Source organism: Apis laboriosa, unplaced genomic scaffold (genome assembly GCF_014066325.1).
Source record: "Apis laboriosa isolate Shangri-la unplaced genomic scaffold, ASM1406632v1 scaffold91_cov154, whole genome shotgun sequence".
NCBI classification, from domain to species: domain Eukaryota; kingdom Metazoa; phylum Arthropoda; class Insecta; order Hymenoptera; family Apidae; genus Apis; species Apis laboriosa.
Window position 1 is genome coordinate 1,082,011 of NW_025224773.1, and position 27,845 is coordinate 1,109,855.

Genomic DNA, 27,845 nt, shown 5'->3' on the forward strand with positions numbered 1-27,845 from the left:
AATGGCATATCTGTAAGAAAAACAATACTTTATTTGATACAAAATCACAATATTTTTGAATAAACCGTTCTACGATATTGATTTTGATTGATGATGCAAACGTATATTTTTTTATTCTTAATATAAACTCAACGCGATATTGCACGACATGTGTCTCAATTATTTTCTTTTTTTTTCTGATGTTTGTAAAATTACAAATATTCATTTATTTCTTTAATATAATAAACTCTACGTTCAATGATCGTGACACAAAGCTATATTATTACTATTATACATCAAGTAATCATCAAAAAGAAAAAAAAGTTTTTGAAAATATTTCCATTGTCTAGAGTACCATTTCACCTTTCGTTCTAAATAATCGAAATCACAGGAGAGGACGAGAAAATAGAAAAACCTATAGAGTGCACAGTGACGTATCAAGAGTGGGGGAGCGCCAGCTGACTGGTGAAACTGTCTCGTCGTTTGCCGCGCGCCGTTGCTTTGACAGTGTTATATCAACCTCCGCCAGAGTGAAGTCGTGTGTTCCCTTCGTTCATAAATCTCGCTCGAAAGAGAAAGAGTAAAACTTTGAGAAATTTTTTTTCGCACTTGAGTGATTCGCATAAAGGAACCACACTTCTTTTACGGCAGTCTTGGAAACATTTTTAATAGAGAAAGAGAGAGAGAAAAAAAGGGAAGAGAAACAATAATTCGGTGAATAAATAGACAAGAACGAGAAGAGAAGAAGAAAAAGAAGAAAGAAAGAGGAAAGTTACCTCTTTCTTCTCTTTTTTAACCCGTTATAGAAATACCCAAGACACGAGAGAAAACGAGATAAAACAAACATCAACGCGAGCATCAGGGACACACAAGGGAATCTTTATTGAGACATTCTACGAATTTGTGCTGCGTGTTTTGTGAGTGATAAAAGCTTATCGTCGCGCGGCAACCGGAGACCTTTCGTGTCAGCATATAGAGAGGCAGATCGCTTTCCTTTTTCGAAAAGGCCTTCCCTTCACTACACTAAGAAGAGGGTTGCTTCTTCCAGGGATAACCGGAAGTGGCTATTAAACTAAAGAAGGTAGAACAATGTCGACACTCGAGAACAGCCTCCCTTGAAGCTCCCTCTCACGTTTTTCAAGATAATAATTCGGCCCTGTTAAGTCATGCTCTGTCTTCTTGCCCTGCGTCGAAAGGTAGGTAAATGTTTTTTCTTATCCCCCCTCTCCTTTTGCTTCGTTACAAAACTTGGATAGGAATGACTTTTGTTAAGAATCCTCATTGCGAAACGTGCACCTCAAAGAACGGTCATTACGCGCGGATTGAAGAAATTGCTACAAATTGCAATAATCGACGTGGATAATACCGGGGATTCGTCAAAAGAACCGTTTTCAGACCGTGACGATTATTTTTGTACTTATTGTATTTCTTCTTTTATAGATTTTTTTTTTCTATACTTGTTTTGTATAAAAAATAAATTGTCATAACAATTTAGTGAATGGTTAAAGAATATTTATTGATATTATAAAGTAATTGCGAATATTATTAGTGTCTTTGTGATATATTTATTGTTAAAATTTCTGTACTTTTTTTTTAAGAATATTATTTTGATTATTTTGAGTGTAGATTATCTTCATTGAAAATATTTTACCTAGAATAAATTGTAATAAATTGTAATCACGAGAAATTATGAATAATTAGAAACAATGTGTCCGTAGTTTATATAGATTATCTTATATTATGTTTAATGTATTACAAGAGTAAGAGGAGATAAACGCAATATGATTGAACGTAATAACGAACCAACAAAACGTTATTCTTTATTACATTATAAACTTGATCTCTAACTACATTAAAATAATAGCAGAAGAATCATAAATGAAAGTTATGAAATTATTTAGAATTTCTTTGTAAATATTATTTTTCAAAACACATTATTCAAATTAAAATATGAAATATGATATCGCAACTTAGAAATATTCAATAAACTTTAACCTATTGGAAATAAAATTTCAATTGAATTTAATACAAATTCCTTTGTTTTTATTGAATTTCATTCATTATTTATATTATGACTCTAATTCAATATGATAAGATATAAAGTTCACGAATTGATAAATAAAATACTAGGCAATTACAATGAAAAGTTAGATTGTTCTAAATAAATACGAATCTTTTTTAACTTTATCAATTACATATGATTCAACTATTGTAAAGGTTATGGATCAGAATTAACATGTTCTCTATCATGCAAATTTTGTTACTCATAATGTCAAATTCGATTCGATTATAAATAATCCAAAAAATAAGAAGGAAAAAATAACAATAAAAAAAAAATAGAACAAAACAGAGCACAAACAAAAGAACAAACGTGTGATCTACGAAAAAAAATTCATCTCAAGAGAGGTGTCGGCGCGTGAACGAATTCCCAATTAAGAGCAATTAACGATAACGAATTCGAAGAAGAGAATAAAAATTCCCCAGAAAATAGCGAAATAATAGCGCGTAGAACGGAATGATCTTCGATATACGCATCCGTCTTCCGGTAGATGGAAGTAAAAATATAATTCGAAGAGGCCATACGCGTGAAGGTATGAAGAGAAAATAGAAAAGAACTAGGATGGTAAAATAAATATTAGGACGTTTAAATGTTTTAAACGATCCGGAAAAAAATAGAAATTAAGCCAGTCTGCTTGCAATTAAGAATAATTAACGATAATCCCTTCGTTAGGGAATGGAAAGAACACGAATATCTCGTTCGAGCATGCGATAAAAACATTTTTCAGATTTTATCTTGATCAATATATCAATAATTTATAAAAAAGTAATTATCTTATTAGATTCTTCTCGAGACTATTCAACTTTTATCTTTTATTTAAAAAATATTTTCAAAAATAAGGGAGATATTTCAAGTGATAAAGTTTTCTCAAACAAAAGAATTCTTTTGATTGATATATGAATACATTTTCCAAATTAATACTCTATTATATATAGATATACTAATCACAAAGAATACTCAATTTTGAAATTAAAATTCAAAATGCATTCTAACAAAAATAAATATCTGGATAGATTTTTAGTGCAGATGTATATGTAAGAGGAAAATCGTCTGACAAATCGACATCACGAAGGACAGGTTGGTATGAAATTGAGCCGTCACGCAGACTCGCGCGAATTTATTACTCGCTCGACTCGAGTTTCGCGGTTTCCTTTGTCCGACCGATAAAAAAAACTTTTCCAACATGAAAACACACGCGTCCCTCGTATGCATCTGGCGTATAGAGATTTCTACATTACCTCTCATTCCAATCTATCTCTGTCCATCCCTCTCGGTTCCCCCAAGGGTATAAATGGGTCCGTCCTCGTCTCATCGAGAGGCCGATACGCACTTGACTTCCACGCGGAAATGAATCGTACATGTGATACAAGAGCCACTTCGCACGACAAAATAATTCATACATACATAATTTAGCGGAAAAACAAACAATCGAGCCCCGTTTCCATCCGCGTCTAGGGGATGAAAAATCGATTGTTAATGCTTTCGCAAATTCGTGCTCATACAGTTTGAATCGCGTGATCCATTAATATTTTGCGAAATATTCGTAAGAGGAGAGTTTATGGATCGGTGAATTGGTTCCTGATTTGGAGAAATTCGATTTCAATTTGCTGATTGCTGTGGGTAGTTACAAAAGATGGAAATTAATCATAAATAATGATTCGAGTTTAATAGTAAAATATGATTGTATATTTTATAAGTAAGAATTTTAGTATATTATTTCTGAAAATGTAGGTATAGAAGATCTTTTTATTAGAAATTATTAAAAATTTCTAATATATTTCAGTATAATAAATAGGTATTTAGAAAATTAATAATAGTAATAAATAAAATTTTATTTGATAAAATTATAAAACATAATAGATTATATTATATTTTATAATTATATTTGTATATTTTTGATTTGTTCGAATTTTATAAATTATATCAATAATGAAAATCAAGCAATACGATATTATCTACATTTTTCTTCAATTAAAAATTAGAGACCATTTCTAATCACGTTTCCTTCTAAATCCAATTGCATCATTTGCATGAATTATTAGTGGTTTAAATTAAATTTTAAAATTGAAATATCTAGATTAAAAGAGAAACCGTGGATTTTAAACTGTAATTTAGAAAGTTCAGATTAATCTTTGAAAATTTTGAAACGATTCGAAAAATAAAAGTTTTGATGAATAATTTTTGCTATTTTTAATCTATTTTTAATTCTCGAAATCAATATTCAATTATGTTTCATCTTGTTAAAATTAATTTGTTTGCGCGGATAAAGGAAAATTATTATTTTCGATATAGGATGATTAATTTGATTTAAAAATAAATATATATTCACAAAAAACTATTCATAATATATTTATCTATATTTATCTATCTGTGATGAACGATAAGATATGTTATTTATATTTTCATTCCCTTATTTATTTATTTATTTCCGTTTACGTATATACGAGATAAATTCAATTATATACTAGATATTTACACAGTATTTATGTTATCTACAAACTATACGTGTCACGGAAAAAATTAAGGCAAACATTCATAAAAAAAAAAAATTACGCAAATTGAATTCATTGCAATATATCTTTCTCAGATACAAAATTTCATTTGCAAATAATTAATTCAAATATTTAATAAATTTAATAATAATATATTTAAATAATAATTTTCATCCCTATAAAAAATATTAATTGAATTTAAAAAAAAAGCTAAAGAAACAAAAGAAACTAAAAAAATTTGACCGATATCTTCGTTAAAAATGATCATAATTAATTTTTTTCATTCAAATAACATTCGTATCTAGATGTTACTCAATACGATTATAATTACAATACTCGGCACATAGTAACAAAAAGATATTACGAGAGAAAATAACAAGAGCAAAAAACGATAAAAACAGTCTCATATTTAGAATCTTGTCGCTAATTTTTATGAAATATTTTTTTATTATACGTTCGATTTTTACGCTGAACGACTTTTATCGAATCTTTGAAAGGATTTCGTCCCTTTTTCATCGCGTTCGTAAATTCGTGGGCAATGATACGTTATCAGATTATCAAGGCGTGCTGGTAGTAATCAGGCCGCTCCTATCTGTCGGCCAATTAACAAGTAGGTCATCCGCTCGTTTGTGGCAACCTAAAATGGGGAACCATGAGTATCGGTTAACGGAGAATCCCGACGATCTACCTATATTACGTATTCTCTTTCAGAATTTTATTTAATCGAGTCAGAAGCATAATTTACAGGGAAAAGAATTGTATTTCTTATCTGTTGTCAATAAATTTCGCTTTTGTTACACGTTTGTTCAGATTAAATCTCGTGATTCACTGATATTGCTGATTGAAAAAGCTTAATCCTTTGTGAAAACATATTTTATTATTCTTTTATATATGAAATGAATAACATATTCAAATATTTTCTTTATTTATCAATGTGTCTGAAGAATAATTAATTTTTGTATGTATTTTTAAAATTGTAAATATTTTAATATTAATAAAAATAATTAATTTCTTTTATTTATCATATAATATTATTATATAATAAAATTCTTGAATTTATTTTGTTTACTTCAATTTTTTTAAAATATTTTATACCTTCAATAATTTTGGAAAAAATTTACATTTATTTGATTTAACCAATTAAAGATTAAAGATTTTTTCGATAATCGAATATCAATAAAATTTTTTTTATATTCAAATAAAAATTCAAGAACAATACTACAGAAGATATCATGTATATTTTTAATTTGATATCATTATAACCGATATCAATACAATACAAAGTATACATACATAGCGTAATATTATCTTGAAATGGCCTTGGACTCAGAAATTCATTTCCGATTAAATAAGAAACATATTCTCTTCCTCATGAGTCATGTATGTAAGTTTAATTGATATATATCGAGTATGTAAGTAGCAATTGATCCAAAATATTCTTTAAATTATCGGTCAACTAACGGAATCGGAAAAACAGTAAGTCGCACGCAGTGCAAAAGAACCGAAGGAATTACTGTTAATTTCTTAATGCATTATTAAGAAATTTATTTCAAAATTATCATTATTTTACTGTTTTCAAATCTGCAAAATAATGCTTAATGAGCTATCTGGAATTTTTCTATTTAATAATTTCAAATGTCCATAATATCGAATCCAATTTTATTATTTTTTATTTTGATACTTTTACAATTATTTATAATTATTTATACATAATTTTTCACATATTTTTATTGAAATATACGAATTCTAATTCATAGAAAATGGAAAAATGTAAATTTTTGAAATTATAGTACATAATTACTTTTTTCTTGTAGACCAAAGGAGAAGATAAATAAGGATAAAAAGAAAAGCAACAATTTTTCTTCTCAAATCTTGGAAAACAAAGTATATTTCATCCAAATGAATTGTCTTGCAGACAAATGGTTATGAATACGAATTTCCAGAGAACTCTGCTACTTGTTTGGCATACCTAGTTAAATCTTTCTCAGTTTGAAATTACATCGAGACCTAGCTAGTACATGCTGTAAATTGGTATTGATTCTGATTCTGTAATAGAGCCATATGGCGTACTCATTTTACCGGTTAACTACGGAGAATTTCATCGATCGAATTCCATTGGATTGTTGCTGTTCCAGGTAGAAATTGATTCGCTAAACAGTACCGCATATAGTGCATTCTTGGTCAATAACCTTGACCCGATACAACATTTTGTGATTTTATATAAAATTTAATCTAAATAATTTCTATAAGTTACGAATAAAAGGTAGAAATTTACGGAATATCGAATATTTTTTTAATTATTTGGATGTTAAAATTGTACATAATCAGTAATATTAAGTGAATTTATTATTATTTCCTTTATGTTTTTTATATTTATGTGTATGTAATATAATCTATTTAATAAGATATCATTTCTTCATCTTATTTCATAGAATATATGGTCAAACAACTGAAACCTATAGGATATCCTGTACAATTAACTAAATTTTTATTGAATTATTTATGAATGTTTGACCGGAAATAATCAACTTACATCGGTACAATTATCTAGAAACAAATAGATAATACAGAAAGATAATATCAACATTATTTACAATTTTTTCTATATAATAATTCGTCGAGAAATCGCTCATAATTAATCAAAAACAGAAAAATTTTTCTTATGATTGTAAACGAAGATATTCCGTATACTTTATTAAAATAATTGGATTCGTAGGTGAAGTTAAAAAAAGAAAGAAAAAGAAGAATCGAAATCCACGCAAGAAACATAATGAAATTCGAATCGTATATGTCAAAGTACTAGATTGTTTAAATACCGTTCAACCATACAAGTAACCATGAGAACAAACCTGTATAACATCCTTCTATAGTGTATCGGAATATGTATGGTGAATAGGCGGATGTGGCGTGATCATGGGTGTGGAAAGCATTATCGCACGTGTGCGGTTTGTATGCCATGACGTAATGGTGTTTATAGTAAAAAAATGTTAAAGAATGTACACGAAATAGATGTTAACAGATCGAATAAAAGTTAAATTAAAAGGAAATTTAATTATATATACAGTCATGTACTGCGCGTAATATACTATAAGTAATAGTATAAGTGTATGTATTAACAATAAATATTTATTGTTACATAACTCCTATTTCCTGAATTATCTTCATTCTGAATATTTCAAAATTAATATCATTAATAATTTTTACAATATTAATAAGATAATTTTATTTAATTACCTTATTAATATGTACTTAGTGTACAATTAATTTTCATAATAATAATAAATTATAATATTTTTTACATAAATATATATATTGTGTACAATTCTATGAATGTGATACGACTTATAACAACATGTATTATACATTAGAATAATGTATTTATACATTAAAATTCTAACCACATTTATTTCATGTAGCATGGTGTTTTATGTCAGTGATTTCTCCATGTAAAAAATTAAAATTAATTATATCCTTGAATTTTTATGCTCCAATTTCGAAAAATAAAAAGATAAAGATTATTCAATTTACGTAGTAATGACAATTGTTATGAATTTCAATTTTTTTTTTTCCTTCAGACGACAAATATCGATCGATTTCTGTCAACTAATCGTTTTGTAACGGTTCACTCCTTTTCTCCGTTTGCTTCATTTATAATCAAGCACACATACACACGTGTGTATATACGTAGAAAGGTTTGTCAAAGCAAACGTGTATGCGAGCAGAGGGGAATTTTGCTCGGAGGTTTCATGTCTTCGTCCGGGATATGACGATATCCCCCCTGCTTGGCCAGTGGCGTAAGCAACCATAAAAATATCCGGAGTACGTGTGATTCCTCACGGATGCAATGCCATCGAACAACAGATTACATAACGATTTAAGATTTGCTTGAAGAAATTTCACTTGTAATTTTATAATACGTTATACTTCCGATATTAATTTATTCAATGTTTAATTTTATGCTTTATTTTTTGGTAAATTAAAATAGATTATATAAAGTACAAAGAAGATTGACCTATACTTTCCAATCATACATGTTGTTGTTTATAAGTTGCATAAAAAAAATAGAACAAATAAATGATGGGGAATTAGCCTACTTATAAACATCTTCGATGGAATTAATTAAAAACTGGATCTAAAAAAGAAATTATATAAATATGAATATTATATCATATTGTAAAGTTTTATATAAATTATAAATCTTGAAATTAATAAATGACATTTTAACCTGTACTTCACTTTCTATTTAAATACGCGATTCACACTTTCTTTCTGAATTTTCAAGAAGAGAAACGGCCCATTTCATGTCTGAATAATTAAAACATTTTTACGATAATAAACCCTTTCATAAGTTGTTCTCGTTCACATGATTGTCATGTGATAGCTTACGGAAAATAAGCGTATCGCGTGAGAAACTTTCACGTCTACCGTATTTTGCTTTTGCATCACGTAACTCGAGTATCGAGAGATACGAAACAGGAACTCGAATCGATTCATATATCCACTTATAAGAGGAAAAAAAGAAAAAAAAAATAAAGAAAATAAAATGGAAGAGAAGGACATGCTAACCATTGGATTTTGATCTATCTTCGAGCACGACAACCCTTTCTTCCCTTTTCTCCTACAAATACGTTCACTGACACACGTCTCTCATTCATAGAACATATAGTAGAAATCAGAGAAACGAGCAGCCGATGAAAACTGTCTCCCGCTAATTCTTTGTTACGACAAACCCACCGAGTCGTTCTTTGCCACTCTACCCTCTGGGATTCTGAATCGTGATTACGAATCTATTCCGGAATAAAAAAAAATGAAGATGTCTTGTTCGCAGAAAAAATCTCTTCATTACCAGTTGTGTCTAACTAATTGACAATATGTTGCTAAAATGAATGTTATTTTTTGGAATCATCGAAAGAAAATGATCAGATAATAAGAATTCGATTTCTATGTTGATTTAAATATAATTATTTTTTTAATTACTTATTGTTCCATCACATTATTAGATTACGAATGTTTATGTAAATTCGAATTTTGATCAACCAGGAACTATGGAATTTATACAAAGATCTATTTCTATTTTTTAAATATAAAAAATATCATATTTTGGATATTTTGTATTTTTTCTTATGTACTATAAATTTTTGTATATTTAAATTTTTTATAAATGTATTTATGTAATTCAAAATTTGTTAAAAATTCGAATCATAAAAAAAAAATGAAATCATTATTCGAATGTTTGTTTTTAAAAATCATTGTTCCGTATCATGAGTTTTGTCACGAGTTAATGAAATATGAATTCGATGGAATTGTCAGTTTCAATTTCCCTATTGATGTTAAAAGCAAGTATTTTCAATCGGTAAATAAAATATGTCTCTATCTTTCGAGTACGCTCAGAAACGCTCTCGAATACTTTCGCATGACATCGGAAATCCATAATCCCTACTTTTAGAACTTCACGGTTTATGACACGACGTCTGATCGAGTTCCCAAACAGACAGACGATTCTGAAGTGGTTTAATTGGTTTATGGGGTGAACAGGATGGCGCAATTAATTCAATTAATTGATACGATCAATTGGCCATGATAAATTGATAGACTTCTATGTAACATTGATTAATAGGGTTCACAAGTGTTATTTTAATTGAATTGAGGAAAAATATAAGAGAAAAAAATAAATCGAGTAAATTGTTTTGGAACCTTTACTTGCAATTCTCTAAAAAATCTATTTTAAATGTAACGAAGAAGAAATTTATAAGATAAAAAATATTTTAACTATACAAGAATTTTTATATTTTAACTTAAGGAAAATCTATATATTCATAAAATTTAATAATCTCAAACAATTCATCACTATATTATATATACGATAAAATTAATTTACCAAAAAAAAGGTCATAAATTACTTTTTGATCAATCTTTTCAATTTCTTTTTATTTTTTTTAAATTCTTTTTTGTGGTAAAGATGATAATTTAGTGATGGTACATGTTTTAGCGACATTTGATTTAATACGTTATTAATGCTTGCATGGGAAGTATGGTATAATCCGAGGTTCGGTCATTTCCTCTTTCCATCAGTGCCGCTTTTAATTAATTTGCCTCGTTCTTTAAGGAGGACAGGGCCAGTGAAGAATAATAGCTTGCTTAAAGAGTACGATGCAAGTAATTTCTAAATTATAATTTTTTTTTTTTGATTTTTTAATTTTGTAAAGTGGCTTTCGCTACGTTAATGCATTTCTATTTAACTTTAAAATTTTAACGAAAAAAAAAATAATAATAATAATAAAAGAATGAATATAGTGAATAATTAAAACTATTACTACTATAAAAAAAAAAATAATTTCTTCTAGTTTAATTTTTGTTTATTATATATATATCTTTATTTTGATATTTTTGGATTTTAAATAAAGATTTTATATCGTATAATTATTAATACGCTACAATCTTTCAGATATCGTTAACCATATTGATATGTACTTACGATGTACTAATTCTGCTATATCTGCGGTTTAAAAAAATTTCTACTGATATTAGTTGGTTTTATATTTCAGTTACTTGATACGAATGAGTCAAACAGACTTTAACTCTGTTCAAACAGAAACTGGGTGATCTGTATCATAGATGAATTAATCATTTTTTTTAAACACGACGGTTTCAACAATTAATATACGGAGAAATACCTTTTAAGATAATTTTTTTATTTGCAAAGCAGATTAAAATAAAAAGTGACAAAATACAGTATATAGTATGAAAAAAGGACATTTTTTTAAAATTCCTAAGTAAAAAAAAACATAGTCATTTACACATAATCATCTAAATAAAAAAAGAACCTCTCCTATTCTACCTGATAACCTACAAACTCAATGAAGTCTCGAAAAGATGTAACTATCTTCAAATATCTTTCGTCTAATCTAACTAAACTTTCATCAATTTCTTAAAATTTTTCTTCTATGTCTTTCATACACCATTTCTCATTTCTAATTTCTCTTTCGATTTAATGATGGTATAACTTATTAACACGAAACGCATATTGTTCGTGGCCCTGATCCTCTCACTGTTCCGCAAATAATTTGTTAAGGAGGCCATCGAGGCATACCTCGTATAGCTAGCCTAGTTTAGAGATCGGCCAGAAGACGTGTTACCATAACGCGACGTGTTGCCTCGATATGCGAGGAATACATCTTTGAATCACATACGTATACCTGGCAGGTATTTAAATCGCGTGCGTAGTTGCGTACACGTTTGCCTTATTAAGCACGCACGCTGCTGCATAGCACGACTCATCACGCTCGTGAACGAGTGGCGTGCATAAGCGCTTGAGTAGACAGAGGAGGCTATTTCTTCACGTCGTTATAATGTGAGGAAGAAATAGACTATGCAAGCCTCTTCCCTTGAACTTGGCTTGAATTCGACGAATCGCGGTTCTCGAAAAAATTTGTAAATACTTATAAAGAAAGGCAAATATATTGCGAAAAGAAGAATGAATTTTAAGCTTAATTTTAAGCTGGTTCATAGATTGTATCATATTGTTTAAATTTTAACTAAATTATGAATAAATAGTAATTTATTTGATGATAATACGTATTAAATGCATTAAAAGCATTATGGATGTACGTATTATAATGGAATATGGTACGATGTGTCATATAATACGTCAATGATGACACGTCTTCTTTGATCATATTTATTAAAATACGATTCTTATTAAGGAAAGATAAGATATATACGTATTTTGCAGAATTAACTAACAGAACTAAGCAAAAGTTATTTGGAAAGAATATTAGATTGATACGACCTAATATGCATAAAAGTTATATATAAACTTCATATTAGAATGCTATAATTTGCAAATTAAACACGTGCAAATCGTTACTTTTCTTTATTTGCTTTAGTAATAAAGGCTGTGGTAACTTTTCTCCATATTTACATAGTATTTATCTCATAACAGCGTTCTATACACGGTGTGTACCTTATATAAGAGCGTTAATTCTTTCATATACATAGATGAGATACACATTTCATGACAGTATATTCATCATGCAAACTTATGAACCAGTTTCTCCATCTTTTTATCACATGACTCACACTTGTTTGTAATCCTACAAAAGAATCAAGTTTTTATAATATAAAATTTTCAAAAATCTAAATTCAATGGGATTAAAAGGGAAAAAAATTAAATGGGATTAAAAAATGTTGAACAAGATATGTCTTAATAAAAAAAGCACATGAAATATCTCATCCATAAATTCAATAAGTAAATAATAATAAATACCAATAGATATATATGGATACAATGATAAATCGCATGGGTTCTAGCTATTGAATGGTTGAACCAGAGTGATCCATTTGATTCTGGGAACTTTCATGGGTTCGTAAATTGGGTTTGCATGCAAGTATGAGTTCGTGAATAGATTTCATGCAAATATGCGGTGCATACTATGGTCGATCGTGGTTAGTGATTTATTTTCGGTGCAGGATATTTGATAGGCGAGGTTTTAATTGAAATTGATCGGTTGCGGTTTTTCTTGTTATTAAAGATAAAATATTGGATATACTTCTGTATAAAAATATCGATAAGAATATCTAAGAAACGTACCGATTTATTTTTTTGAAAATATCAATTTGAAATTTTATATAAATTGACGATTATGAAGTTATAATAAATTTTGTACTATAAAAATGATATATAAGTATGAAAAGTTTTAATTAAATCTCAAAATATCAAATATCGTTTCTTTCCGAGAATATCAAATATGAAATTTCTGAATTGAAATTTCTGAATACTGATTCTTTTTACTTTTCATGATTATCGTCCAAATTTCTCTCTTTTTTACAAACGAAAAAACATCCGATACAGAATTATTCAGAATTATTAACACAAACGAAAAATTTTTTTGAATTTAAAAAAAAATTTAAAAAAAGAAAAGCAGATACATACAAAAGAAAAATCCCCAAACAAATCAATAAAAACTATTTTGACAAATAAATAAATCAGAGATACATGCATTCGATTACGCTACCACAGCATGAGAAAGAGGCGGAATGTTCCTGCAAAACCTACGATAAAAATCGAACCAGTTTATACCCTTAGCTTCTTTCACTTTCTTCCACTCGATAAACCTGCTTATTAGCTCTTATCTTACACAGTTCATCCTGAGAACGATGCAATGCATAAATCGGATAAAAACCATTCTCAATTTCTACTAATAATGATATAAAAAGAAGAGAAGAAAAATTGGCGGTCAAAGTCGTGATAATGTTCAATGTATATATTTTCGTTGATTGTATAACGTGTATTCTACACAATATCTACATACTGTAAGTAACTGGTGGAATAGTCATCGTGATCATGATTGTTGGTTCGCTTATGGTCGTAGCGACGAAAATTAAAGTTGACCAAAGGAAGGGAGAGTGTATCCGAGGGTCATGGTGGGAGGTGGATGAGGGTTTCAATTGATTTGCTGGAATTGATACACAAAAAGACCTTTAATAGGCGTCGATTATCTTCGCCCACGGTTTCCGACGATTATCCAATCGTGTACTTGAAAGAGGTGCAAAAATCACAACGACACCGCGATGATATTTAAACGATGCACCATGTAAACTGACGATTCCCGTCTTCTAAATATACAAGATGAGAGAATAATAAGAAATATATTGTAAGTTATTATATATATATATATATATATATATATTTGATATTTTGTTAATATTGATGATCTTGAATTTTTGGTTGATTATATAAATGTACATGAAACGATGTAATAATTTTGATAAACTTTTATACTGCCTGTTGAATTATTGTTAAATCATAATGGTTTGTTATGTTTATTGCAAAATATTGTTAACTTTCACAAAGTTATTGCTGCATTGAAGTTTTCTGGTATAACCTGTTTTCTTTTTGTAATAAAAAGGTTTCGTAAGCGAATTACTTCATCAATATAAACTGATTTTGAATATTATATATTAAAATATGAATGAAAATAAATCCTATCATAGATTTATTGTTGAAGCATTTTAGTTCACTTCACCAGAAAATAAAAGATACACTGATAATATATTTGTGATAATGAGTAATAATTGATATGTCTTTCGATTCTCTGTAAAGTGAGTTATGAAACGTCAGAATTTTTATTCTAAAACGATAAAATATCTAATAATTTTGTTATTATATTATTATGAGAATATAATTTTATTATTATTACAAAATTATATATATCTTTTATCTTTAAATTTATCGTAGATATATTGAAACTTTAATTTACTTGTCTATAAAATTACAGATGATTTAATGTATTTTTACAAAATTAGAATTTTTAAAACTAATTTACACCTCTATTATTGTTAACCCTTCGTGTATAAGTTTATTGACGTCATTAAAACGCGCAAAGGCATAAATTATTTAAAATACGCTCGTATGTAAAATATCGATTTTCTTAATATTTTTAATAGCTCCAAGTACGTTATCAACCAATGTTTCCTGCACTTGTGTTAATTATAGGGAATGAAGAGTTAACGTGATTTTAATTGTATAATAAAGTACCTAATCTAAACTTATAAACCTTAGTACGCAATAAATTAATAATTTTGAAATTTAATCATTGTAATAACTTTCCTTCAAAATAAATAGATTATTATATATATTAACTAATTTCATAAAAAATTTCTTATCTTTCAACTAAATATTCTACTTCAATATTTCATAAAAGTTATAAAAAAAAAATAATAATTTTTCCAGAGTTTCCAAAATTTCCCTGAATCAAAGACAGTATAAAAAAAAACTTACCACATGTAAAATAAAATTTTAAAAAAACGTTTCGTCAAAAAGATACGTATACTTTTAATTTCTTTTTAACCTTGCATGCATAAATGGAAGAAATATTTTATGACATGTATGTTTTAACGGGAAGTCATACTTTAACGACATACTAAAAAGAGAGCATTTGCAAATAAGGCTAAGTCTATCATATGTGCTTCAAATACTGTGGGGGGTTTCGCGCATAATATGGGCTAGGTTCGTGTAATGTCAGCAACGATTACTGCTTTATCGGAAAAATGGAAGTGAAATCACGATGGTTATCCACGTCGTTGGATGCTCTTTCACTGCTCGATAGATAATACTAACTAATTCTCTCTTGACACGGAATTTCCTTGAAGCAAATAACGATCTCTCCGTGTCTTGTTTGAACGTGTCACTTTGTGCAGCGGTCTAGGGGAGAATTAGAAGGTACGATGTTCTTCAAGTATATGCGAGTTTCCATTTACATTGTTGCTGAAGATTATAGGAAATTGAATCTTTTTTTTATAGGAAACTGAAGGTTAGAGGAACATGTATTTGTATTATTTTTTAATTATTTTTGCTGCTTCTGGATATTTTTTACACGAGAATATACGCGAACTAAAAAGCAGAATGAGGAATATATTTTTTAAAAAAGAAATTTCATATCTATTAATTTTATATCAATCATTCATGTTTGTTGATTGTCTACTGATTTAATATAATTTAAGAACGACAAAAGTTAAGGAAACTATAGAAAAATAAAATCGAATGTTATATAGTGAAATTATAATAAAAAAAAATTAAGATAAGATATTAAGCTATATTTTGAAATTTCTTCATTTCTACATGCTTGTAATGATGAAATCTTTTTATCTTATATTATTTTAGAATTATATAAAATAAATCACTATTTAAATTTCAATTTTTTAATTGTGTATATAAAAATATGTGTTTATATAAAAATATAAATTTGCAAATACTAATCTACCAACAATGAATAAAACGAATTTTCATGTAATCCACAAATGGAACTGTCGTTTCAATGTCATGTCTATCCCATAAGCGTTAACCCATAAAAGTATTGACACGAAAAATCCGAACAAAGCCGTTTAAATATTAACACGATTGATTCTTGGTAACTCGGTCAGTTTATACCCGGTCAGGCAATATTGTTCACCCTTATGAGTTTTATCTTGACCGTCAGTGACAACCCGTTGGTCTAGGACGAAAAAAGATTAGCGTATCCCCTCATGGATGAGTTGGTCATAGGTCGTAGAGAATTTCTAAATTTATAATCGTATTTTGAAATATGTATCTTTACTATAGCGATATCTATATTCGAATGAAAACACGAGAAGTTTTGATATATTTGGAATTTGTTACTTTTGTAAAAATTTATGTTTGCAAAATAATTGTTTGTTAATAAAAAAATTTGAATAAATATCGAATGAAGGGAATACTTGATAAGAACAATATTTATTGTAAAACTGACCTAGTAGTATGACTGAAAAAAGTTAAAAAATGTTGGAAAACATAATATGCTTTTAAATTAAATACGATACACTGTTCGTTATTTTCTAAAAAACATGCGATACTTTAGATAAATTCCATTAAACCAAACATCAAGAAGTGTAATGGATAAAAATTTTCCTAATATTAATGATGAATTCCACGCAATGATAATTAATAATTTAAAACTATCTAATATGTTAACAATTTAAAACTATATATTTTGAACTATCAAATATGTTAAAAGTTTAAAGTATTGATTAAAAATTTTACGTAAAATTTTACCTATTAGTATCCATAAAAAATTTGTTAAATTATTAGTTATTGTAAACCTCATTTCAAAAGTTCATTTTCCCTAATTAAAAGTTTTTCCACTAATTCAAATTAGAATTTAGCGATTATTTTTAAACTATCACATTCTAAACGTTTTTTTTTTTTTAGTTATATAACCAAAAAGAATATCCCACGTTAAATAATTAATGTATATTCCTACAACAATTACCTGCAATTTACTTCAGTTCGAAACTTTTTCAAACCATTTCTCATTAATTTAAACTCGCTTACACGCAATGTAAACTTTTCACAAAAAATCCAGAATCCTTTATTATAAAACAATCCTATCCAAGACATTATAATTATTCAAAACCCAATGTATTTCTATAATCAAATATTTTCGAATCTATCTGAAAATAATTCTTACAAAAATTCTTTCGAATCTAAATCAATAATCCTCTCGATCTTTCGAACAAATGAAAATTTCGAAATTCTAAGCGACAGTAAATGGTGGTAGCAGCGTCACCTTGAGGTCGAACCGGTGAACTAACCCCCCATTGATTTTTCGCGCGAACGTCACGCCGCCACTGTCGTTTACCAAATAAGGAGAGGGCTCGAACCGCGCCACTATACAACGCAACCCCTTACGAACAGCAACATGGCCGTCCGTTGAATGACAGTTGTTGCACTCGGTTCGCGTATACTTGTTGACCATCCCCGGCCTTTGACGTGCACCTGTCAGCGTCATGTATTCGCGTTCTCGAATGCGATCACGCCGACTCTTCTTCACGGTGAGTTCTCAAGAGAAAACTCTTTTCTCAACGTTTAAATAAAATTATCCTTCGTGCTATTAGATCTGTGTATCCTGTTTTCGTCCTTCACGATTTTTCTCATCGTTCAATTTAATTCCATTTTATTCGTTTACTTTTTTCCTTTTCGATCGATTTACAAACTTTTTCTTTAATCGTGGGTGAATTATTCTTCTATGATTTCAATTTTAAAACGCGAATAGCATGCGAAGTGATTCGTTAAATGCGATATCTGAGAAACGGTTTGGAACGGTTTGTTTGTATTTGATTGATCGTGAAGGAATCACGCTGTTTGGAATCGTAACGAGGGAAGCGATGATTATTGTGCCATGCTACTGTGGTAATATTTTCTCGATTCCGGATACACTTCTGTGTTAAATCGTCCGCGGAATTTTCAACGTAAACATTTATCCTCGTGCGGGATCAAGTTATTTTCGATTGCATTTGATATTCGATGAGATAAAAAAGCGATCAATGATGGATATGTCTGGAAGAGAAAGAGGTATCAGTTACGATGGAGTATTTTTAAAGATTTCATTCAGGATAATTGGCTGGTTGGTGAATCCGAGCGATTTAACGTGATGTTACGAGACTTTCGCGAAAGGGACACACACAATTTTCTGCTAAAAATAACGGAGACATTCGCCGGTACATTGGAATCCCTTGGTGCACAATTTTAGATCTAGCAAACTCGATCTGTCCCCTCACGTGTGTGACAAGCTTTCACTCGAGTTCTTCTCATCGTCAAGATTTTATCGTTTCTACATATCGTCGATTACGACTTTACGCGATAAAAGGAGATTTTTTTAAATTTATTTTCGGCAATAAAATGATTTGATACGATTGCATTTCGCGAGTGAAACGAAACTAATTGCTTTTTACAACGAAAGTTGATAACGTCTCTTTATATCACGGAAAACTAGTTTCGCTGGTAATTTAAAATTATCTTTATCTAGCTGCTCGTTTCTAATTGCTTTTCATTTAAATGTAGAGTTTTTACTCAGACACCGACAGAATAAAATTTTCTGGTTTTATTGGCGATAATTTCTGGATGTTAAAATGTACTTTTTATTTCACACATTAAACGCAAATTCATTAATTGTATGATATATGTACAAATTTTTGTACAAATGAGACGTATATTTTATAATATTATTATTATTAATATTATGATAATTTAAATTGATATAGTTATTTGGATTAGCAAAAGAAATATTTTTTAATTGGATATTAATACGTGACTCATAAGAATTTGAATTACTTAATTTTAAAATTTATTTCAATTTGCGCGATAAAATGATTAGCAATTTACCACGTAAAAAAAATGAAGTGTAGTAAGATATTAACAATTATATAGATTATATAATTATATTAATTTTGTAATTTTAATATTATAGTATCGAAAATTTATTATTTTCCTTTTTTTTCAATTTTTTAATAATCTTGCTTGAACAACATCATCGAATCTAACTCAAATCTAACTCATAATTAAAAATAAAATAACTCATAATAAAAAAAAAAAAAAATAAAAAAAATAAAAAAAATAAAAATTAAAAAGTTCATAAAACTTTCTAATTTAGAAAAGATTAGAAAAATTTTCCTAGTAAAAGCATAAAACAAAACGTAAAAAGTAAACTAAATAAATTATCTAAAATATAGACTTACAATTTGCTTTTTTTTAAAGATTTCTCAAACGAGAGTTGAAAAATGATCAAATATTAGATTATCTTTACACGAGTGAGAGGAGTTAGTAGTTCTTAAAATCCCTAAGCGTTTTACAGGTGAGGTCAGCATAGATTAACTTTATCGGTTGGAATTAACAGAAGGTTCATCCCTTGTTGACGAGTTCGTAGAATTCATTCGCTTTGCGATTCTGACACGCGCGATTTGCCTAATGTGCACGTATACTTACACGTACGTACATTAAACACTACGTGTATGCACGCGTCGTTTGCCTGGAATTAACACTTCGACATGTACAAACGGATCAGTATAGGAATCGAGCCAGAAATTCAAATTCCGCTCTGACTCAGACCAGTTACTACGCAAACTCCGACCAGGCCAACTGTCTCATAGTACGTAAGTACTTCGTATCATTTTTTTTCTCATCGATTTTGGCAATCATTCGATCATTCTTATATTTTCATGGTGTATTATAATATTTCTCAACGAGTTTTCCGAATAATATTTTAAAAATATTCTTCAACTTTAAATATTTTTCTTCGAAAAACTTTGATTAGACATTTATTAGATTCGATGTATATCGATTTTCAAGTTATTTTATGTCTTTTTTCTGTTATTTTCTTTTTCTTTTTTGCGTAATTTATTATTAAAAATAATTTAAAATGTTTAAAGAGAGAATTGTAATGAAAGATTATAGTGTTGTGTTTGAAAATTGAGTATTAACTATTTATATTTTAAGATATATTTAATACCATCATTATACGAAAGAAGATAACGAGATGGTGAAATCATAAAGAAAAACTACGCGCAAATCCTTCTTGAACGTTTAAAGAAATGTAATTCTAATTTCGATGGCAAGGGGTTAAAAAGGGCCGATTAGCGCGAATCGATAGATTCTTCGTAAGAAATTAAACTCCTCGTTTTAGTATTCCATAAATTTTATTCTCGTTAAACTTATTCGAGTAATCTTTTTTGGTAATCTTTTCTTCTGAACTTATCATCTCTGTATTATCCTATAAATTGTATTTAAGAATATAATAGGATAAAAACTTGACAAGTCTATTTATTTACTTTTTCATGTCATCTAAAAGATTTTTCAATACTTCAAAGTTAGAAAGATGAAAAATTTAACACACTCTAAAGTGACAGAGAAATAATTCGAACTTTAAAACTACTCTTCACTAGAAATGAAGATCTATCTCATCCTACGGTTTTCAATTCACTAAATGAATGAAACCAAATAGCGAATTATTTTATTTTTCCAATTGATTATTAAACTCTGTATTTTTCTCTGTTATAATCTAGATGCCTTTCGTGTTGTAAATAATACTGTGAAAAGAAGCCTCAGACCGAAGATGGGCAAGCTTTTGAGCCTTCTGGCTCGAGATGAGTCTACCTGTTGCACGCCTCAAAAGTACGACGTCTTTTTGGATTTCGAAAGTAAGTTGGATGAATATAGTCGTATGTAAATCGTTTCTTTCAATCGTTCTTTGAACTTTTTTCTTCGATTTCTAGCAAGTTTCTCTCACTACAAATGAAACGATGTCGAAATATTGGACGATATTTGTAAGAAAAAACTATTTTTAGAGAATAATAGAGGGTTTCTTATCGAATTTTTTTAGATGCACAACCTTCCGATATAGAACGAGAGACCTTTGAAGCGGTGCAAAGAGTTTTGAAAAATTCAGAATCTATTTTAGAGGAGATTCAATGCTACAAAGGTGCCGGAAAAGAAATCAGGGAGGCGATTTCGGCTCCCACGGAAGAATGTCAACGAAAAGCTTATCTGACTGTTGCACCTCTAGTCGCCAAGCTGAAAAGATTCTATGAATTTTCATTGGAACTTGGTAAGTCTCAACTTTTGTACATATTTATTTTTTTCTTCTTTCGTTTCAAGTATTGTTTCAAAATTTGTTTATATAATATTTTGTAGAATTCTATTTTTATAAATTTAGAAATTTAATTCCAAATTTTTGATTGATAATATATCTATCTATTCTTATGCAATAGTAAAAGTGAACAAAATTTCATATGAAACGAAGAAAAGAAATATTTAACTTTACAAAGTTTAATGTTTAAAAATTAATAGACGTTCACTCTTCATTTCTCTTATTATTGAGTATTCAAATGATTTCGTCTAGACTATTTGCTTTTAATATTATATAGCTCTAAGGGACATTTTTATTCCGGTTGCATGTTATGCAAAATAAAGGCAATAAATGCATCTGAAGTTTATAAACGGTTGAAAGTTTCGTTCGTGCCAATGCAACGATATTGGATTTCCAATCACCGTGTGTACGAGAATATTCAAGCTACATTCAACCTAAACAATAATCCCCCGCAATTCGTTGCTCAACCAATATCGGCATTTAAGTTCTTACGCTCTTGTTTGATTTCGAGCGAATGACATCGTAATTGAAAGTAAACAAAAAATGTATATTCTTCATGAAAAAAAAGGGGAAAGGTATAATAAATTCCAGTGAAAATTGGAATTTTTCTGCGGAAATAATATAGAACTTGAAGAAAAAAATTATTCGTCTTAACAGACATTGAATATTAAAAATTAATGTTTCATTTTTTTCATTTATTTGACTTTTTGCCAAGTAGTGATTTTTGTTAATGAACGATCATCATCGCATTTAAGTTGATTCTAGTAATTTAATAAAGAAATAATTAAAAAAAAAAAATAGCACTGATGCCAAAGTAATTATTTATTGATATATTTATTTAAATATACAAGAAAAGAAATAATTTGGCTATTTCGTTATTTATGATCTTTAATCTAATTTGACTATTTAAAGATCATAATTATTCTAACTATTTATAGAAAAAATTATTTCCTTAATTATATTTGTTTTCTGTATAATTTTGAAAGAATATTAAAAAAAAATGTAATTATTTAAAAAGACAAAAGCAAAACTTTTCTTGTTAAATTATTAGAATGAATCCAAATCCAAATATCATAAAAATTTACTTATTTATGCAAATTCTCTACATAAATTAGAAAAATTATTAAATTGAACTAAAAATTAATTGGAAAAGAATTCTTTTATCCATAAAAATTAAAAAAAAAAAAAAAGAAATAAAAGAAAGAGATCGAAAGAATCATAACCCTCATCTTACGATCACCGTTTTGATATTTTCCAGAGAAGGTAGTACCAAAAATCTTAGGCCAACTGTGCTCCGGTAATCTCTCCCCGACCCAACATCTCGAAACTCAACAGGCTTTGGTGAAACAGCTGGCGGAAATTCTGGAATTCGTCTTGAAATTCGACGAGCACAAGATGAAGACACCCGCCATTCAAAATGATTTTAGTTATTACAGAAGAACGTTGACCAGAGCATCCCTGGCGCGACAAGAAAGCGCTGAAAAGGACCTCGTGGTCGGGAACGAGCTCGCCAACCGAATGTCCTTGTTCTACGCCCACGCGACACCCATGCTTCGTGTTCTGAGTCACGCGACCATTACTTTCTTGATGGACGTAAGTGCTATCTCTTCTTTGTATTCTCCCCTATCTTTTCGCCGTTCCTTTACCATTATCGATCCATCCGGATGCTAATCGATACCAACTGCGATGAATTTTATTAGCTAGAAAGTTTTCTCGTATTTTTTTTTAACGTGATGAAAAAGTAGTAATTTGAATATGAATTTTTCGCGATGAACAACTTTTTCTATATCTTCTTTACAAAATTTATAAAAAGAACATAGCAAACAAATATCAGCAAAACACTATTTTATTACTTTTTCTCGTTAAAAATATTGAATGGATGATAATAAATTAAAATTCTTTGAAGTGTTTTCACTAAAATTAAATTAAAATTCTCCAAAATGCTACTAAACTACACATAATAAACAAAGAAAAAATATTCTATCCTACATATAAAATATAATTTCATGCGGAATTATTATCTTCTAACCATTCAACATGTTGTAAAATCAACTTTGTTAAAGGTAAAAAGCTCATAACGGGGAGTGGAGAAACGTAAAAGGTCTTTAGAATCTTTGAAAATGAATTTACCTGGTTCGGTAACACTGAATAGGCGGCATTGACGCGAAACCTATTCTTCGCCTACATATGTGCGCCTCTGTATAACTTGCTTTCTATTCTATAATAATAGATATAATATTTTATATTTTGTTTCGTTGTAATTGATAATTAACCTTTCTTCTCCATTCTTTATTGAATCTTTTAAAGAAAGACAAAAAAAAATATTGCCTCGTATGAATATTAAACGAGAGATTCATCAATGATCACGAAACTTGTGGCAATGCGAGCAAAATAGGTCGGTATAAATAATGATGAGCATTGAACCGGAAAATTAAAAGCTATTATTCCAAGTGATTCAGGATAAAACAGTTCTCGGAACATTTACCAATGTAATGGATAGCAGATTCGTAGGCAATAAATGTATATGTGTATTTTAATTGGGACGATAGAGGAAATGATTGTTTGTGATTTCAACCTCGAATTTTAAGTCTTGGGATTGAGGAAGTCGATGATCTCTGTATATTATTGTGTTTAATTTTTTAACTTGATTGCTTCTCCTTGTTAGTTTCTTTTTAGTTAAGTATTAATTCTTAGATTTCTTAGTTTATTCTTAGAAATGAAAATTAACGGAAATATTCCAATTACATTCATGAAAATAATCATAAACATTTGAAAATAAAAATAGAAATTTTGAAATAATAAAATTATTAATCCTTTGTACTATTCTTGAATTCATTTTCGTACGAAATCTATTGCTATTGAAAAAAGAATTTTTACAATTACAATCTAACAATCTAAATACGTAATTGATACACATAAATACTTCCTAAATACTTCCTAAACTATTTTTAATTCTTGAAAGATTAAAAAAAGAAAATTGAAAAATTTTAAGATGAAAATATAAAACAGTGAACAATGAAGATAACTTCAGAATATTGAAATTAACAAAGTTAATTTATTATTCTTGTTAAATTTTACAAGATGATATTATTGTTCACCGGAACAAAAGATTTAATTATGAAAGAATAGTAGATATGTTAATGTTAGAAATAATACGAGTTACTATTGTGTACGACTTGATTAAATTATTCTGAACAATGCTGTTATGTTAACGGGCTAGCAACTAGGCATTAAACAAATGATGGAAGTTTAGAGTAACGAATACAATAGATTGATACGATACTCGATCGCATGGATACCGATACTATTGTAATTTGACTTTCTCTACTTCGCGTTTCTCTGTTCACATTAGACTTGTCACAATAATAACAATTATAAGAATTTATTATAATATAACGTGAAAAAACAATACCTACATTATTTACTATGAATGATATTGGAAGTATTCAAATTTTCAAGTATTCAAAACTAACAAAGAGATCGATCATCATATTTTTCGTTTTTGCAATAACTAAAAGCGAACTAAACTAAAATTAATATATAATTATATCTATGTATAATATAATATTAAGTATCCATTATTATAATACATAAAATTCTTCCACATTTTTGTCACCGATTGAACGATTAATTTTTCTATCGTTCTATCAATTATTATATAGATAATATTGTTATGATATTAAAATCTCATCAAATTTAAATTATTAATTAAAAATATACGTATTTATTTCAGAATGAAGATGTAGCACGTGAAAATATTACTGAAACTCTTGGCACCATGGCCAAAGTTTGTCTGCGCATGTTAGAAAATCCGTGAGTAATATTAATCTGACAATTGAGTCAAAGAACTTTTCGTCTAGACAGAAAGATTTCTGAAAAAAATAAAAAAAGAAAGCTGTTTCAGATAAGATATATTACTGTTCTTAGGAATTTATTGGCGCAATTCCAACGAGAAGAAACTCAACTCTTTGTTCTGAGAGTGATGGTAGGGTTAGTGATCCTTTATGATCATGTTCATCCCCAAGGTGCCTTTGTTAAGGGTTCGAATGTCGATGTAAGTATAGATCGTTTGAAATAAAAATTGAATTACGTCTAATGTTACGTGTATTGGAAAAAAAGAGATGTGTTTAATAGTTTACTGACGTCAATTGCTGGATTAAACTATTTTAGAAAAATAATTTAAAAATAAAGTATCAGAAATTAACTGAAAATATTGTATCGGAAGATTACGGATATTTATATCCGAGCAAAAATAACTATTAGATAAAATTATATTCGCAAAAATAAACAATACAGTACTTTTACCGTGAAAATGATTATTTCAATCGATAATTAATTTATCGAAGAAAATTTATTAAAAAAAAAAAAAAAAATGATAGAAGAAACTATAAAATGAATATTTAATAAAAAATAAAATTAATTAATTAATGTAAGTCACTATATATTGATTATTCATTGATGAAATATTTTTCTTAAAACTTTCAATTTGAAAAACGATTTTGAATCTAGAAAAAAATTATTCATCTACATTTGCATAGAACAATCATCTCACTAAAGAATCCTACGTTTTTTTTTCTACATTTCAGCCTTTTGTAAACTTATTCATATTTAATTTAAATACAAAATATTGGCCACATATAATTCACAGAAAGTGCATTACTTTTCCAGGTTAAAGGCTGTGTAAAGCTATTGAAGGATCAACCACCTTGCAAAAGCGAGGGTCTTCTGAATGCTCTTCGCTACACCACCAAGCACCTGAACGAGGAGAACACACCGAAGAACATCAAGAACCTTCTAGCAGCATGATTACCAAAGCAGCGCGGATGCTGCATCAGGAGCTGAGATAAATTGAACGAACGACGTTCATTCAAATTTTATGTGTACGAGATCGTCGAAGCGACTTTATATGACATCAAACAAGCAATCTCCTGTTTCTGATCGTGGCTGGGTGGTGGACCATTAAAAAAAAAAACGTGTCTTTCGTAATCGAGTCTATAGCTGCCCGAAAACTGCCGACTTCTACATACCTTCTGACGAAAAAAAGAAATAAAAAAAGAAATAAAAAAAAAAAAAAAAAAATAAATAAAAAAAAAAATAAAAAAAATAAAAAAAAATAAAAATAAAAAAAAATAAAAAAAATAAAAAAACAAAACAAAAAAAGTAACAAAAAAGAAAAAAAAGAAGAAGACAGATAGGAAAATCGTAGAAAAGTAAATGAATCGAAACGACTGAACATCAGAGGAATTGCTGCATTCGTTCTTAAGCGATGCCTTTGTGAGTGCGAACATTTAAGTTATTATTATAATATTACTAATCTCTTTCTCTCTCACACACATTACATCTTGATTACATTATTGATTATTGCTATTATTATTGCAATTTTTCACGTTCGTTCGAATTATTATTATCACCCAAGTATTATTACCCTGAAATAATTAACATCATCACGTGTATCAACAATTGTGTATTTGTCTTCTCTTTGTGAAAAGTGGGAAGAGATCGAGTTAATTAGACCATATCAATAGAGTATTTTAGGGTAATTTTTCCGATAATCATGAATGATTCTCGCGAAAGACGTTACGATGAGATATTTAATAACGTTGTAAGATATATTGCGCAGATCTTTACTAATTGTTTTGTTTGTTGAACGATTGTCATCGAAGGCAAATGAACGATTAAGAGAAATTGTTAATAAATATAGGGGGCTGGATATTGAAAATTAAAATAGAAAGACAAATGTTTACTTTGTTTCGTTGATATTTTTATTCGATGTATTTTATTATAGATTTTGTTTTATTAATTTGTTAATAGTAAATTATTAACACGCGTATTTTGTTGAAAAATGAATTATGCTGATATATTTCCTTCTTTTGTTTTTTTCTTTCTTGTTTATCTTCTCTTGTTTGTTTCTATATATTTCGTATATAAAAGAAAGTTAATAACCAAAGATATTGTTGCTGAACATTTATAATGTCGCTGATTCTATCGTGAATTTATTATCGCAGTATTTTTTGAGAAACACGCGTTATTTATAAGGGGGAAGTTATCGAAAATGATTTAATGTGGAAAAATTCATCTGTTTTTTCACAAAAAAAAATCTATGTGTGAATAATATTGTTGTTGACGCTGAAATTCGTGTCGCATACTCTTTTTCAAAGTGCACATTTAAGGATTCTAAACGTACATGATCGATTTACATCGTAAGTTTTCTTGCATCAAGAATTTTACTATATACCAGAAGTTATAAAATTATATTATTATACAAACTATCCGTTTTTAAAAGCTGTCTATCACTTGTCAAATTTAATCAATACATCATGTTTATGGACTTTCACATAATTTTTAAAAAAGCTATATTATATAATTAATTAAAAATAC

The 27,845-nt window shown here is 28.5% G+C and overlaps 1 protein-coding gene across 3 annotated transcripts; it reads left to right on the forward strand.

Moving 5' to 3' along the window:
• The first annotated feature begins 522 nt into the window (after positions 1-522).
• Positions 523-27,845, forward strand: LOC122719625 (CYFIP-related Rac1 interactor B). 3 transcript variants are annotated; one of them, XM_043945587.1, is made up of 7 exons: positions 523-1,179; positions 20,884-21,018; positions 21,201-21,425; positions 22,726-23,060; positions 25,201-25,280; positions 25,395-25,521; positions 26,136-27,845. In XM_043945587.1, exons 1-7 carry the CDS (start codon positions 1,146-1,148, stop codon positions 26,271-26,273), a joined length of 1,074 nt encoding a protein of 357 aa, XP_043801522.1. In that variant the 5' UTR covers positions 523-1,145; the 3' UTR covers positions 26,274-27,845. The 3 variants fall into 3 exon arrangements, with proteins under 3 accessions (XP_043801522.1, XP_043801523.1, XP_043801521.1); XM_043945588.1 differs by having other exon boundaries at positions 523-1,175; XM_043945586.1 differs by lacking the exon at positions 523-1,179 and adding an exon at positions 17,726-17,877.

Excerpts from the sequence above, each read along its gene's own strand:
- LOC122719625 (XM_043945586.1), top strand. The coding sequence starts at position 17,760 with ATGACAGTTGTTGCACTCGGTTCGCGTATACTTGTTGACCATCCCCGG. Across the intron at positions 21,019-21,200 it reads CGTCTTTTTGGATTTCGAAA|ATGCACAACCTTCCGATATA; the intron begins GTAAGTTGGATG and ends GAATTTTTTTAG. Across the intron at positions 21,426-22,725 it reads TGAATTTTCATTGGAACTTG|AGAAGGTAGTACCAAAAATC; the intron begins GTAAGTCTCAAC and ends GATATTTTCCAG.